A 17244-nucleotide genomic window follows, 5' to 3' on the forward strand; every position below is an offset into this window, starting at 1 on the left:
TGGGTGCGACGAGGTGTTGGAGGAGTTGTCGTTTGTGGTGGATGATGTGGTTGGAATGACTACAGTCTTGTTGTTGATTCTTGGCCAGTAGCATCTAGTATTCGCTCAGTCCTTCTACAGGTGTCCGTGTGTCCTAAATGCACACGTGTACGAGACCTTTGGGTCTGCATAATTCTTGCATGTTTGGAAGCGTGAGGGCCCAATCTAGCTCGTAAGATATTTGGAGGTAAGTTGTGCCTCAGTCTTTAAACTAGAGGTATTTTGTTATCCATCCTGTGTGGTAACAAAGAACCTTTTACAGAGAGAGATTTGTTGCCATCTGTGACTCAACACAGTTCTGACAGCCCATCATCATGGGTTAAACAAACACTAAAGTGTGCAGGTTATGTGTAACTGGCATAAGTAACTCGCATCACTGAGAGGCACTGCTTATGACCTCACATATTCCCTTACTGACAGTCCTAGGAATGAAGGTCTGGCACCTCTTGTCCTGCCCTTGGTGTTACACCTGACTGCAGCTCACTGCGCTCCCTAAGCCAGTCTCCTGATTCCTGGGGTACATAGAGCCATTTAACTCACCTGAGGCGTGGCGCGCAGGGAAGGCTGCCCTTGTCCCTCATCTCAAGAGCCTCCCTGTCATATCTTCTAGATCCCACCTAGTTGTTGGGCTTGTGGAAGGATCTGTCCCGCTCCTTTGACGACGTCTGGGTATTATCGCCCCAGTGTCGTTCTTGGCTGTTTACCCTTCACCTTGAAACTGATGTTATAAACTGTCTATGGAGCGATAACCATTCAAGTCTATATTCAACTTGGGATTTCAAAGGGCCGTATGCATTCTTTTAAACATAATGGTTAAATAATGTCTGCACTCCAACTTGGACAGAATTAGGGTCCACGGTAAACCATGCAGTCACTGACTGAACACCACAAAACCCAGTAGAGAGACTGGCATGTGCCTCTGAAACAACTTTGAAGCGAGCTGCTGCTGAGCGTGCCCGCTGCTTGTACCTGTTCAGAAAGGACTTCTAACAGCATGTTCTAGCTGTCTTTCTTTGTGTTGTCGCTCTCCTGTACTTGCTGAACCTCGAGCATGTACCACATTCTTTTAAGCTTTGTCATTTGACGATTATATTCTTGCCACGACCACAACAGTGCAATTAATGCCTTCCCCAGGTGTCCTTCATTTCACTGTTGTGCAGCCCACTGCTCGGAGTTTGCCTTGAATATAGAACTCTGCTGCTTTTTGAAGCAATATACCCCCCCCCCCCCCACACCCAACCAAATGTTCTATTTCTTTAGATTTTTTTAGCTCTATAACATAACAATTGGTTAGATGCCAGTGTGGCACGTCACTCGATTATCCTGCTGAGTGATCGACCACTGTGTAATTCATTAGCTGGCAGGGCCACAGCCAGGGCAGCATCCTCTGTGTGGCAGTGTGCCCCAGCAGTGGCTCTGTGTGTAGGTGGCTCATGTGTGGGCTTCAGATTAAAAGTTCTTTGCAACCTTTTTGCTCCTAATCTGAAAGCTTATAAAGTTGGAGTTCTCTTGTGGACACAGAATACAAGGCGACACCGAGAACAGCCTTGGCTTGCCACAAGGCAGCCACCGGAAGGATCAGTGCGGAGTGCTATATACGTGAGGTCTATGATAACTGGGGACCCTCTCCAGAGTCATAAGACTAACTGTTCATCTCCTGTTTGGGTCCATGTGAATGAAGAATTGTGGCCTCCAGTGTACACGCTTTGTGGTCTCTAGAATCGCTGAGACGAGGTTGTTTGGGGTTAAAGCCCACCCCAGTTTGGTGAGAGTGGCCTCTGGTATTCACTTGAGAGACAGATGAAGGTTTCAGCCCAAACTAAACCTGACCTGAGCCGTCTAAATGCTGGACCTGGACTAGACCCAGATGCTCACTTTGAGATTTTATGCACAGTGGATTCTTTCCTTGATTGTCAGAGTTGTTGATCGTGATGATTGGCGATATACCTGCCTCTGAGTGACGTTTCTGAAAGTGTGAAAGTAAAAAAAACAAAGAAGAGTAGAGGGGCTGCAGGAGGACACAGGCCATTTTAAGTGCTTTCTGTGTGAAAACGAAGAAGTATGAGTTTCTAGGGAGAAGCTGTTACTTCAGGTAACATGAAACCTGGGAGGGGGTGAGGGAGATATTCTTTGCATAGGACAGACATAAACCACAGAGCAGCGACCAACCTTGTTAGCCATTGGTGGCTTTTTCTGATGCTAGTGGAGCTTTTTTTTTATTTAAAGTATCCACAGAGGTAATTGTTGTGCATGTAATTTCCATAGCCCCTTGGTGGGCCTGAGGAGTGAGGGCGTTCCTCTCACAGGTAGCAACTGCTGTCGCCCTGCTTGGATTGGCCTCATCCTGTCCCCACGTGGCAGGTACTTACAGGCCGTCTGGCGCTGCACAGCTTCGTTCTCTCAGATTTCAAAGGGAGGACTCCTTTTTTTTAGGCTAGCCTTTGGCTCACTGACGGGATGAAAGATTGCTTTGCTGGTTATGTGTAGAATTTAATCTGAAAACTGCTGTGGATCAATCTTGGGTCGTCTACTGATACAAGATGAAGGAGGGTTTAATGAGTAAGACAGCCTAGCTCTCCAAACATCCCAGTTTCTCATGGCAGGGGTCAGTACATGTTGGTAGGACTCTGAGATTACAAGAATATAGTGTCAAAAGAATTGAGCATTTCACTTGGAGTGGTAAAAAGTGAAGTGCACGTCCCCAAAAACCCAAAGTGTTAGTTTTGTCTGTGGCATTTGAAGATTGCAGAGGTGGTTGTGTTTTTGCCTTTACCTAGTGGTATGTTTCTAGTCTCTTAGTGTGTATGAGTTGAAGAAGTCCTAACACAACCACCTACATGCAGACAACATCCGTTCTAGATGCCACCCGCCGTGGCTGTCGTTGGCGTACATCTACACTGTGCTTTGTCTATGATGCCCTTTCCCCTATCTTCTGAAGCCATGACCTGTAGTTAACCGATGTGCTGCCACTTTATTTTATTTCCCTCTTCTGTGCCAGCCACAGCAATGATTCACACCCACGGTGGCCTTGTGTAAAGTGTAGCTTGGAAGCATCACAGTGAATGCTGTTGTATGAGGATGGCAGCCCTCTTCCTGCAAGAATACCTTTGCTATTCGGTTGTTACTTCAGATTGTGTTTGGTTTCAATTTCCACCTTCTCCTGGTCAGCAGGATCATTCTTGATCCACTTTTTACACATGTAATATTACTTTACTATAAAGCATTTCAGTGTGTGTAACGCAGATACCAACTTCAAGCTCTGCACTGCCTCGTCTGATGCAATACAAGCTGCTTAAAAAGCATTGTAGTTGGTCCTGAAGTCCTGCAGAAGGGTGTGTCAGCGACCGTCGCTCTCTTCTGAAGGATTTGTGCACTGCCCCAAATCTGACTGAGCAGCTTTCAGAGAAGCCAGGTCATTCTCCCAACATCCGAGCCACTCGCAACTCTGTCTGTCTGCCTTGATGAAGTATGTGTATGAAGAACTGTAAATTGGTTCAGATTTGATCCTGACAAGACTGGGGTGACTGTGATTGGATCCGAGAGGAAATTGGAAACGTGAAGGCTCTGGGCTGACACACCATTAATCAGCATCTTCAGCCCCTCCTGCTGGCAACATGCTCTATCCCATTGCGATATTTCTGCAGCTCCTCGCCGAGGAGAGCCCACTGAGTCCGGCGCACTGCTCCTGTTACTGTGCCCTTGCATGTCTGGCCTCAATGTCACAACCTGGTGGTTCACCCTCATCTGCTGCCCATGGTAGGGCAACATGCGCTGCCCTCAGTGGCCTAAAGCTGTGCTTAGATACCGGGTCTGGTCTCAATGCAACAACCTGCAGGTTTACCTGCATCTGCTCCCCATGGTAGACAGTGTCACAGCCTTCAGTTGCATAAAGCTGTGGTTGGGTACTGTAAGGAAATGCCTCCTTGGCATGGTTACCCCCTGACTTTTTGCCTTTGCTGATGCTATGTTTTGAATTGAAAGTGTGCTGAGGCCTGCTAACCAGGCCCCAGCACCAGTGTTCTTTCCCTAACCTGTACTTTTGATTCCACAATTGGCACACCCTGGCATCCAGATAAGTCCCTTGTAACTGGTAACTCTGGTACCAAGGGCCCTGATGCCAGGGAAGGTCTCTAAGGGCTGCAGCATGTATTATGCCACCCTAGAGACCCCTCACCCAGCACAGACACACTGCTTACCAGCTTGTGTGTGCTAGTGAGAACAAAATGAGTAAGTCGACATGGCACTCCCCTCAGGGTGCCATGCCAGCCTCTCACTGCCTATGCAGTATAGGTAAGACACCCCTCTAGCAGGCCTTACAGCCCTAAGGCAGGATGCACTATACCATAGGTGAGGGTACCAGTGCATGAGCACTGTGCCCCTACAGTGTCTAAGCAAAACCTTAGACATTGTAAGTGCAGGGTAGCCATAAGAGTATATGGTCTGGGAGTCTGTTTTACACGAACTCCACAGCACCATAATGGCTACACTGAAAACTGGGAAGTTTGGTATCAAACTTCTCAGCACAATAAATGCACACTGATGCCAGTGTACATTTTATTGTAAAATACACCACAGAGGGCACCTTAGAGGTGCCCCCTGAAACTTAACCGACTATCTGTGTAGGCTGACTGGTCCCAGCAGCCTGCCACACTAGAGACATGTTGCTGGCCCCATGGGGAGAGTGCCTTTGTCACTCTGAGGCCAGTAACAAAGCCTGCACTGGGTGGAGATGCTAACACCTCCCCCAGGCAGGAGCTGTAACACCTGGCGGTGAGCCTCAAAGGCTCACCCCTTTGTCACAGCACCGCAGGACACTCCAGCTAGTGGAGTTGCCCGCCCCCTCCGGCCCCCACTTTTGGCGGCAAGGCCGGAGGAAATAATGAGAATAACAAGGAGGAGTCACTGGCCAGTCAGGACAGCCCCTAAGGTGTCCTGAGCTGAGGTGACTCTAACTTTTAGAAATCCTCCATCTTGCAGATGGAGGATTCCCCCAATAGGATTAGGGATGTGACCCCCTCCCCTTGGGAGGAGGCACAAAGAGGGTGTACTCACCCTCAGGGCTAGTAGCCATTGGCTACTAACCCCCCAGACCTAAACACGCCCTTAAATGTAGTATTTAAGGGCTCTCCCTGAACCTAGAAATTAGATTCCTGCAACAACAAGAAGAAGGACTGCCTAGCTGAAAACCCCTGCAGAGGAAGACCAGAAGACCACAACTGCCTTGGCTCCAGAAACTCACCGGCCTGTCTCCTGCCTTCCAAAGAACTCTGCTCCAGCGACGCCTTCCAAAGGGACCAGCGACCTCTGAATCCTCTGAGGACTGCCCTGCTTCGACGACGACAAGAAACTCCAGAGGACAGCGGACCTGCTCCAAAAAGACTGCCACTTTATCCAAAGGAGCAGCTTTAAAGAACCCTGCAATCTCCCCGCAAGAAGCGTGAGACTTGCAACACTGCACCCGGCGACCCCGACTCGGCTGGTGGAGAACCAACACCTCAGGGAGGACCCCCGGACTACTCTACGACTGTGAGTACCAAAACCTGTCCCCCCTGAGCCCCCACAGCGCCGCCTGCAGGTCGAATCCCGAGGCTTCCCCTGACCGCGACTCTCTGAAACCTAAGTCCCGACGCCTGGAAAAGACCCTGCACCCGCAGCCCCCAGGACCTGAAGGACCGGACTTTCACTGCAGAAGTGACCCCCAGGAGTCCCTCTCCCTTGCCCAAGTGGAGGTTTCCCCGAGGAAGCCCCCCCTTGCCTGCCTGCAGCGCTGAAGAGATCCCTTGATCTCTCATTGACTTCCATTGCGAACCTGACGCTTGTTCTAACACTACACCCGGCCGCCCCCGCGCCGCTGAGGGTGAAATTTCTGTGTGGGCTTGTGTCCCCCCCGGTGCCCTACAAAACCCCCCTGGTCTGCCCTCCGAAGACGCGGGTACTTACCTGCTGGCAGACTGGAACCGGGGCACCCCCTTCTCTCCATTGAAGCCTATGCGTTTTGGGCACCACTTTGAACTCTGCACCTGACCGGCCCTGAGCTGCTGGTGTGGTAATTTTGGGGTTGCTCTGAACCCCCAACGGTGGGCTACCTTGGACCAAGAACTGAACCCTGTAAGTGCCTTACTTACCTGGTAAAACTAACAAAAACTTACCTCCCCCAGGAACTGTGAAAATTGCACTGTGTCCACTTTTAAAATAGCTATTTGTGAATAACTTGCAAAGTATACATGCAATTGAAATGATTCAAAGTTCCTAATGTACTTACCTGCAATACCTTTCAAACAAGATATTACATGTTAAATTTGAACCTGTGGTTCTTAAAATAAACTAAGAAAAGATATTTTTCTATACAAAACCTATTGGCTGGATTTGTCTCTGAGTGTGTGTACCTCATTTATTGCCTATGTGTATGTACAACAAATGCTTAACACTACTCCTTGGATAAGCCTACTGCTCGACCACACTACCACAAAATAGAGCATTAGTATTATCTATTTTTACCACTATTTTACCTCTAAGGGGAACCCTTGGACTCTGTGCATGCTATTCCTTACTTTGAAATAGCACATACAGAGCCAACTTCCTACAGGTACCATGTCTGGTCTCAATGCCACAACCTGCTGGCTTATCTGCACCTGCCTCCCCCAGGGCAGGACACAATGCCAGAGAGTTTAGCGGCGTGAAGCGGTGCTTTGGTACCTTGTCTGGCCTCAATGCCACAACCTGCTGGTTTACCTGCATCTGCTCCCCATGGTAGGACACAATGTCACAGCCTTCAGTGGCGTAAAGCGGTGCTTTGGTACCAGGTCTGGACCTAATGCCACCACCTGCAGGTTTACCTGCATCTGCTTCACATGGTAGGACACAAGGCCAGAATCTTCAGTGGAATAAAGCTGTCCTTAGATACCAGGTCTGGGCCTAATGCTGCATAGCTGAGCCTTCAGCCTTATGGTGGCCACCTCCAGTGGAAGTTTGGAGACTCCCTCCCTTCGCTGTCTTTCAGCTGCACAGACTAGGTTTCAAGCCACAGTCGCAGCGCTGTGCCTTCGCTCCACCAAACTCTAGAGACCGTGTCTGAAGCAGCTATTGTAGCTTCTGTTTGTACCTCCACTGTGTACAGAGATGTGGGTTTCCTTTGTCACAGCTCCCCGCTTTCACCTCTATTATATTACACAGATGGCGTCTGTAAGTAGGTCACATCTCTCTGCCTTTACCTTTACTGTGCCACAGGCATGATGTCCGGACAAAATGGCTCAGTAAAATAATTTACACTTAAGTTCTTGTGCTTTTATGTACATCCAATCCAGTAGCAAAGCCTTGTTGTTTATATATTTTTAAACCATGAAATACTTTTGACATTGAGTGGAATTGCATCTGCTATGCACACCTCTTCACTAGCTGTGTAGACCTCCCAACTCGCTCGCCAGGTGCTGTGCTACTCTGTAATCCCACATCATCTGGTAGCCTTTGTGACGGGAACTTCCCTTTCTTTATTCATACTTTCATCTCTCCAAGGAGCTGCAAGTGTGCGCACTGTCAGCGAGATCTAATACTTGGCGTGACTGACTGCCACCTGCTATGTAAGTCCAGTTGGGTTAGCTCATCGATGAGGCTTATGAAGGCCAAAGCTGGTCTGGGGTTGCTTGTGGTCCGTCTGGTAGTGGCCCTCGCTTGACAGTTTTGGGTGGACTGTTTCCACAGTCTAGGCTGGGTGTTGCCTCATCCTTATTTTCAGTCCTTTTGGTGGTTTGGTGAAAAACTAGTAACTTCTCTCTTCCTGGTCGCTGGGGGGCACTGTGGTACTTCCATTTGAAATTTCCTAGTTCCCCCAGCTCCCTTTTACAAATTCCACTTACCCGATTGGGGGCCTGCATTAACATTCCATTTTTATAGTATATGGTTTGGTCTTCCCCTAGGATCACTACTGTCTATTGCTAATTTACTGTTTTCTATTGCTGTTTATGCCTATTACTGATTACTAGTGTACATATCTAGTGTGTTACTTACCTCCTCTGGGGGTATCACCTATATAGTGTGTTAGGTAATTGTATCACTAAAATAAAGTTCCTTTATTTTTGTAGCACTTAGTGTTTTCTTTCTGTGTGACTACAGTGGTATCGCGTAAGGTTTGCATGTCACCTAGATAATTCTTGGTTGCTCATCCACAGCTACTTCTAGAGAGCCCTGGCTTCTAGGCTCTGCCTACACTTCACTGAGAGGGGATACCTGTACCTGGTGTAAGTACCTTGGGTACACACCACACACCAGGCCAGATTACTACATAAAGTACCTTTATTTTTGTACACTGAGTGTTTTCTTTCATGTGTGTAAGTGCTGTGTGACTATAGTGGTATTGCATGAGCTTTGCATGTCTCCTAGATAAGCCTTGGCTGCTTATCCACACCTACCTCTAGAGAGCCTGGCTTGAAAACACTGCCTACACTTCACTGAGAGAAGATCCCTGGAGCTGGGATAAGGTGATAACACCATACCACACACCAGGCCAGCTTCCTACACCTTAAGCAGTGTAACTTGCTGCAATAAGCAGAGCTGTGGTCCCGTCTCGGGACTCCAGCAATAGCCCGTGCAGCCATGTTTCGTAGTAACTGAAGTTTGGTTATGAGCTTCTTGGGACTTCAGTCTGAGAGTGTCAGTGTAGCCTGGATAGCTCTGTTGCCTGAAACGCCATTTTCTTGCAGTCCTGAGGGAGATGAGGGACAGTTTGCTCTGGATCTTTATGAAGAAAAGGAAAGCTTCCGCCACTTCCTTAGTGTGTGTCTCATAGCCCTGCGGTTAGTCTGTGTTCCCCCCACATTCTTTCCAGTGGAAGCTGGCTCAAGATGGCGGCCTAGGTTAGATGGCAAACAGCTGTGGGTGCAGATGCTACATTTCTTACTCGGAACAAGGATCTTACTCTTGTCGACGTAATTGCCTGTCCAAAAGGTAACCGCCGTAAAAAAAAAAAGTTCTTAAGTATTGTTCACCTTTGTCATAAAGGAAAACACAAGGGCTGGATCCCTCTGTCAGGTGTGGCCACATAGATGTTAAAAAGGGTGGGGCTGAGACAGGACCCGTGAGGATCTCCTTGCTGCGCAGACCGAAATATAAACTAATTCAATGAGATTTTCACAGCGTGGCCTTTGTCTTCCAAGTTTGAGTCTGTCTAGTCCAGCGCTGAGTCTCCGGTGCGAAGCTCATGTAGGACCGCGTTGCCCCACCCCATCCACCATACAACTTAGTTCATCCATTAGGGTACCTAGAGCCTGTGCAGCGCACAATGCAAAGCTGCTTTTTTCCCCTAATAGTTCATGATTTGTTAATTAGCTTGTTTTTCCAGAATTTTATTCGGAAATGGGAGTTGTCAAACCTGGCGATAGTTATTCAAAGTGGCTTGAACTTGTGCTGCTTTTTTAATGATTGTTTTGGTTGGTCTTTTTTCTGGGTGTGGTAGGATGTGTATATATTTTGTGTGTTGTTGCATACTGTTTAACCTGGCCTGCTGCACAGCAGGGTGGGATTCCTGGGTTTTTAGGACTGGCGCATTGCTAGACTCTGTGTCCATGTTATGTTATTGTCCCAGCATGCAGAGGAAGGAGTCCGCAGCCCATGCTCACCTGTCTCCATGTCTTCTCCACACAGGCGCTCTTTGTGCTTTTCATCCTGGCCTACATTCACATCGCCTTCTCCCGGTCCCCCATCAACTGCCTGGAGCACGTACGCGATAAGTGGCCCCGGGACGGGATCCTGCGAGTGGAAATCCAAAGAAACTCCACCCGTGCGCCCATCTTCCTGCAGTTCTATGAGGCGGATAGCACTTTGGAGGGTGTAAAGGAGCCCACCACAGAGGAAGACAGTGAAGAGGAGGAGCTCAGCATGGAGATGTTTGAGAACAGCTCCATCAAGGTATTGGGCTGAGTGATATGGCAGTAGTTGTGAAGTGTGGCCTTCCCCTGCACTTGTCTTGTGTGGGGGTAAGCAGGATAATTGTTAGTCCTGCTCTAGCTAAACCTTTTATAAGAACCACATCGCCCCTTGTCAGTTGGCTCTGACATCTCTTTCCATCTTGTATTCATCTGCGCCCCTCGAGCCATATTTTTGATTGAACACATTGTGGCTTTGTCTGCCTTTTGCATGCTGCCTGCCCTGCCTTACTGCCCCTTGGTGTTAGTCTTGTGTTGTATTTCACTCCCTCTTCTCCGGGTCATGCTTGTATCTTGTATTCTGCCCCGCATTGCCCTGCATTCATGTGCTGTCTGACCTGCAGTATTCTGTGCTGTTTGTGTTTGCTGTGATACCTCTGTCTCATTTGCTTTGCTTATCAGAACCCATGCACACCTTTTTTCTGTTTCATATGTTGCTCACGGCTTTGTCTCTCTTGCAGTATCCAATTGACTTAGGCCCGATTGCTTAGACACCTTTATTAAACGCCTTTATCAGTCCTGGTGCTGTTGCTTCACGCCCCATCCCTTTTCTTCAGCGCTGTTAGGACTTGCTCCAGATTCTGTCATATTTCATGCTGAGGTTGATAGGAGTAATGCATTGTATATTCTTGTTTAATGGTCGGTGCATCCTTTGACTCAATCATCTGATAAGCATTTATTTTTCCTGCTCTATAAACATCTTGACCGTTTGTTTGTATTCCACCTTTGGGAGGGGGGGGGGGTGCTTGCACAATGTCACTCGGACTGCCCTTGGAGTCACCCCGAATGGATATGTTGTATTCTTCTCACTTAATAATTCCTAGTGTAAATATTGTCCCTTGGTGCTAATGAGCTTGAGGGTGTGCTGATCTGAGCACTAAGGTTGCTGAATGTCCTATCCAGTCTGCTGAGTCCCAAAATCTAAATAGAACATTTGCGGAGGTCTAGATGGTTGGCCCTCAGGCTTGATGCTGCTTCGGTTGAAGCAGAGATGGGGGGTTCGGTGTATATCAGATGTGAGCCGGGCCCTTGAAGACTGGGCTACATAGGTCTACTAAAACGGGTTGCCTTTGCAAATGGTCTGATCTTAAGACTTGCTAACGCTGGATGGGGTGGGGGGCAACTCTTTGCTCCATCAGTCGCTCACACGTTGGGCAGCCTGTAACACACATCACAGGCAATGATTGACAGCTGCTTTTGAGGAGAGTGACTGCTGAAAGAGGGCTACAAGGGCCTCTGTTATGATATTCTCCCCACACGGGGTCACACTCAGTGCCTCACAGATGCCTGGAACATGCCTTGTGTTGTAGAAACTAAAGGTTCTGCATGCTGAATCAGTGATTACAACAGGGACTAATTGATCGACTATTTGAGTGAATTTCCACCATAAAACTAAAACAGAATGCTAATACCAGCTTTCAAACTTAGCTGAGGTCTGACATCGGGGGCTGTGTGATCCTTCTGCCTCTTTTACATTATTTGCCCACAATTGGGACCGTTTACTTTTTGGTGAACAAAATCTCAGCTGTGGACACGTCAGAAGATAGATCTTGAAAGAAACTTGTAGTGAGGAGCTCTAAATAGTTCCTGGAACAGACGTCACTCCAGCAGTGAGTGCATCACTCCTCTTCCCACACTTTGTATCGCAAAATGTATACACAAAGCAAACATTGCATAAAACAGTCGGACCGCCGCTTCGGAGTCTGCAGACTGGACAAGTTAACACCATATAGTCAACCCCCCCTCATTGGTGGATAACCTAACGATGATACACATACTGCTCTGCCTGTGGTTTAAGGGTGTAGCCTTCATTTTTTTCAGGGTCTGCACCTAGTTTCAAGGCACAACCAGGTTTAACTTGTAGTTTACTTGGGAAAAAAACCTGCTCTCTGTCCTTCGTGGGCAGACTATTAATTTATGTGCCAGTGAGGGGATGCGTGCTTCGCCTGCTTGAAGAGTCTGACAGATGGTGAGGGGCAGGTACTCACTGGGAGGTTTGTCATTCTTTGAGACCCACAGAGATACAGATGCTCAAAGTGTTATTTCCGTTCCTGAGGACGTAATATCAGATATCCAACCGGCAGCTCCTGATGAGACCTGATCTTTTCCTTTCCTTTCCCACAGTTTGAGTTGGACATTGAACCGAAGGTGATCCTGAAGCCGTCGCTGTTGGGGAGTATCGAGACTGTGACCCAGGTGGGCCAGAACGAAACCCAGGAGCTCTCCTTTAGTGAGGCCGCCACTAAAGGTACGCAGCCTCTGAGCGAGAGCGTCTCCGAGTTTGAGATGCTTGCCCGAGCAGGTAAAGGCACCTTGTATTGCTGTCCTCTGCACTCGCTGCCCTGCAGTGAGTGGACTCTTGTGGGACAGTGCGCTCAGGTTCATGTGATCCATATTTAGCTTTTTAAATTATTTGTTTTTTCTCTATGCTCATGATACCCCCTTCTATCTTTAAAAGAGATGTGCACGACAGCCATGCTGCAAGCCCCCCACATACCTTGAGTTCCTGTCTTTCTCCCGGAGTGGACCATTGCCCACTCTAAATGATGGGGGGGAGGGGGAAGGTGCTGCACTTACTCCTTTAACAATTTCCCTCCAAGCAGGAAGACTTTGTTGTCCCAAAATGTCCCCGTCACATCTAATGAGCCCTTTCAAATGTTTATAGGGTACATTGTACAGGTCATTAAAAAATGTAATATGTCATGGGCGTTTGTGTGTTTCTGCTTCACACTCTGATGCCAGTTACTGCTGTTGCTATCTTTGTAGAGGAGGAAAGGACAGTGATCTCCTAGATGTTCACTGGCCTAGACTGTGGTCCAGTTCTAGACTTCAGTCAGTCAGTAGATTTGTACAGTGCTATTTCTCATCTGTGAAGGTATCCAGGCGCTTTCTAGGTGCTTTAATCTGACTTAAGTCAAGTACGAGTGTTAATCCTTTGGGAGATCCTGGATGGCTATTTTCACATTCCAGTGTAACTAGGTTGTTGGTATTTTCATTTCCAGAAGCAAGTTTGATGTCAGGTGAGGAAACAAAAACAGTGGTTAATGCTTAAACTTCGCACATCCGTACACAAAATGGCAAATTAAATAGTAAGTCCAAATTCATTAGAGCTCTTGTGGGTGCTTAACCTGGTAGTAATACCCAACCACCAAGGGTATTATAGGGCACTATTCAAAAATAAACTTCTTGAACTGTGCTGGAAAGTATTTTGGAAAATTGTACCGGGGCACTCCAGAAAAACAGTCCAAAGAATATCATCCAAAGTGGAGAAAGAAGTCCCAAGATCAATCGGAGTTGTTATTCAAACCGGTTGGGCTTTAATTCCTTGTGTAATTCAAAATTCAACAAAACAGTCGTAGGTGTACATATTCCACAAACAGCCAACACATGTTTCGTCCAAGTGACTGTTCTGATGTAGTGACAGTAGGAAAAGGTCGTATAAGAAGTCACATATCTATGAGACGTGCTCTGGCGTTTCGGCAACATTGCCGAAACGCCAGAGCACGTCTCATTGTTAATACGATATGGTTTCATGGGCTCTGCATAACTTGACCAAGATATGTGACTTTTTATACGACCTTTTCCTACTGTCACTACATCACAACAGTTTTTGAACACCTATTTTGGATTACTACTGGACACCCTAAATTACCTGATTTTGTAACATCTTACATATGAATTCCTATACTAGCACGCATTCGCCTTGAAAAAGTCCCTTGGACGAAACACGTGTTGGCTGTTTGTGGAATATGTACACCTACGACTGTTTTGTTGAATTTTGAATAACATTTGAAAATGTCTTTTGACGGTATTAAGGGCTCATTTGATTGACCGCTGTTAAGAATGCTGTCTTCTCCTGACTAAAGTCAAAGAGACTCTAGATGGAATAATTCCTATTAAATCTGTTAATATCAAACCTAGACAGATGGCTCCCTGGTTTACGACTACTTTAAAAGAAACCAAACAGAAGTACAGGAAGTTGGAAAGGCAGTGGCATAGGACCTATTCTGATGGTGATAAAGATGATTAAAACAAGCTTTAAATCAATATAAGATGAGAATTCGAAAAGCCAAGAAAGCTGCCAATAAAAGTAAGGAAATGCTTGAAATAGTGAGGGATTTGGCAGGTCCAGATTGCGTTAAAGGTACAGTGAGACCGTCGCAGGAATTGCGTGATGAGTTATCCGTTTTTTTTTCATAAGATCGAAGTGATCCAAAAAGATATAGAGGTAGAATCTGCCGTCCGTGTTGCAGGTAACCCACAGTTAAACGACAGACTGAGCAATGAGATTGGTCCGCTGGATCCTGGAGGCAAGGTAATAGGTCTACATGGTAAATTAGACATTTTAGAGCCTATGAGTAGTGAGAAGTTTAAGAAATGTGTCATGCCCATCTCCTCTGGTTCCTTACTAGATCCTATCCCACAGGGAATCTGGATAGAGAGGGCAGAAGATCTATTCCCAGGTCCATTGAAGGTTTCTAATCAATCCTTAATTATTGGTAAGGTTCCTCCTGCGTGGAAAACGGCACTTGTCCAACCATTATTGAAAAAAAGAGTCTTCTGACATGAATAACCTTACTAATTTCAGGCCCATTTCTCAACTTCCATACCCGGTAAAGATTGTTGATGAATATGTCAGCGGGAAGTTAGCAAAATATCTAGAAGTCTTTGGTATCTTGGAATTAACAGACCGGCTTCAGACTGGCACATGGTACGGAAACTGCTGTAATCCATGCATTGGATGAGTTGAGAATGACAGTCTGTAAAGGGAAAGTGGCAGTGTTCATTTTATTACATCTATCAGCTGCTTTTGATACTAACAATCGAAGTCTGCTGGATAGACTGAAGGAAATTGAAATTGGAGGCAATTTTCTGGACTGGGTGGACTCGTTCCTGACTGATAGATGGCAGGCCATTGTGCTTCCTCCTTTCTAATCACTTTTCAAAGAGATAAGCCATGGGGTTCCACAGGGCTCTGCACAGAGCCCTTCATTTTTGCTTCCTGCCTCAACCAGCACGGACCCTGGTGGTACAGGGCGCAGTGCTTAGCCGATTAGATTGTTGTAATCCACTTCAGCGGGTGTTCCCAATTACCTGCTAAAAACTAGAAAGGGTGCAGAAAGGTGCATCTAGGCTTGCGCTTACCAAATCCAGGCTTGATTCGGCCTCAGAATACCTTAAGAGAATTGCACTGGGACCGGTGGGGGAAAGAATTGTGTTTAAAGCAATGTGCATGGTCTTCAAAGCTGCGAACAGAACCGGTCCTTCACTTTTGAAAAAGAAGCTTTGTTGTTACAGACCACAGATGCAGCTGTGGTCTTTCTTGGCAAACCTGATGTGCGTACAAGATTCAAGAAGGTTGGGTATGGTGGCAGATCTTTCCAGGCGAAGGCTGCACAGTTGTGGAATAAATTACCACTTATCCTCAGAAAGAATGGAAACTTGTGCACTTTTAGGAAAAGGTTTAAAACGTGGGTTTTCCTAAGTAGTAGACTAGCTTGAGGGTATTACTAGTTAGTTTTAGCTTTTTGCATAATTCTTTGGGTGTACTGTGATTTTAGCGCCAAGATACCTGTGACGTGAATGTGCGTGTTATAAGTGGGTGTTAATAATTCCCCCCCTCAGAAAGCACCCTTACAGAGACAGACTACAGATAAATCTCCAGACGTGACTTTGCATCCAAAAGTTTCAGGCTCTCAAGAACAGGGTGGGAGTTTTCTGGGGCACGAGTTTCAGTAAATACTTCTCCTGCATACAGTTGAACTGGTTTCTGAAGGTGAAAATCATTTGGTTGATTTCCCACCCCAATGGTCCTCAAGAAATTCTAGGTTCTGGGCTTGGCTTCAGATCTTCACAACTGGAGACAGTTTCAACTTCTGGGTTTGGTTCAGTCATTGCACCCACCACCATGTTTGAGTCATCCAGGGCGGTATTTCTAATGTGTTGGATGACCACAGGAAGCTACAACTTGGGCAGGCCCCTCACTAGGGCAAATATGCTTCTCACTTTTACATTTGTACATTTTTACCCAAAGGTCTCTTTACAGTGGCATCTTTCCCCCAAGGGGACGGTGATGTTTACTTCCATGCCAACACTACTGCTGACCAGAACTGTTTTCAGCTTTAGACTTTAAACCCACCAATCCAAGTATAGCTTGATCTCAATGGAAGAGATTGTTTGGAAGTCTGCTGGCCCGGTTGTAGTGTCTTGTGTTCTGTCCAATAGTAGCATTTTTCCCATACAGTATTTAGTTTTTTCCTTCTTGAAACAAAAAAAATAATCCTCTCTTGCCTTTCGTGTCCTTATTTGGGTTGTATCCCTCAAGTGGTTGTGTGTTTTCTTTTTTCAAATAATTTATCTGGTCTTCCTAACAATTAACTCCCCCTCCCCCCCCACAAACACCCCCTACCCACAATAATATATTTCCTTTTGTCTTCTTTGGCTTTATCTGTGTGGTCTTACGTGGTACTGTTAGGCATAATTCCAGAGTAGGAGCTTTTAGTTTGATCATTCACACCATGCTGAGTACAGAAGCATCTTTATATGTCCTTATTTCAGGAAATCCACTTTTTGCTTCCTAGATAAATGGTTCCCTGGCAACCTGAACTAATTTGGACCGGGCCTGGGGAAGAACCGCCCCACGTCCGGAATGTGCTGTGTGATCCAGATTGGTCAAAAGCTATAACCGAGAGCTCCAAATCTACCACTTCTGTATTTTTCCTTTAGAAAACTTTGTTCACACAATCTCCGAAACTGTGAGATAAAACTACACCACATTACAATGACCCAAAGCCTTTCTGACATTCTTTTTTATTTTTGTGGTTTGATGAATTTTAATCCAGCCACCCCTATGGTCTAATGCAAAATGTGTCTCTACTATGCATGTAATGGTTATTTCCCGTTTTACTTGCAATTTCCTGGTAAAAACAACGTCCTTCCTGAACACTGAATCTTTAAAAACTAAAATGCACACACACACTCACTTGGTGCATGCACAGTGGACACTATTCACTCCCTATGTCTGCTAACGTGGGGACGGAGGGCAACAAAAAGGTGTAAAAAGAATAATTCTAACCAGTGGCCACTGCCCTTCCTCCCCTAGCAAATGTAGGATTATGCAGTAGTTGGAGGGGGGGGGCTTGTACTGGCCAGGAAGAGAGATTGTTTTTTTTTTTTTTTTTTTTAAACTCATCAATCAAGTACACCAAAAAGAGGCTGGGGGAATGCTTGCATTCATCTCGGCCACCAGTAATTAATTACTCTGGGCTGCATTCCAATCCATCGTTCA

The 17244-nt window shown here is 46.5% G+C and overlaps 1 protein-coding gene across 2 annotated transcripts in view; it reads left to right on the forward strand.

Annotated features, from left to right (window-relative positions):
* Positions 1-17244, forward strand: part of TMEM259 (transmembrane protein 259) — an 82937-nt gene that overhangs the window by 8265 nt on the left and 57428 nt on the right. Inside the window, exons 2-3 of one of the 2 annotated variants that reach the window (XM_069216249.1) lie at positions 9676-9939; positions 12081-12258. In XM_069216249.1, coding sequence (XP_069072350.1) covers positions 9676-9939; positions 12081-12258 — 442 coding nt within the window. The remainder of the gene's footprint in view (positions 1-9675; positions 9940-12080; positions 12259-17244) is intronic. The other variant, XM_069216248.1, reaches the window with a different exon arrangement.

Source organism: Pleurodeles waltl, chromosome 12, assembly GCF_031143425.1.
Source record: "Pleurodeles waltl isolate 20211129_DDA chromosome 12, aPleWal1.hap1.20221129, whole genome shotgun sequence".
NCBI lineage: Eukaryota > Metazoa > Chordata > Amphibia > Caudata > Salamandridae > Pleurodeles > Pleurodeles waltl.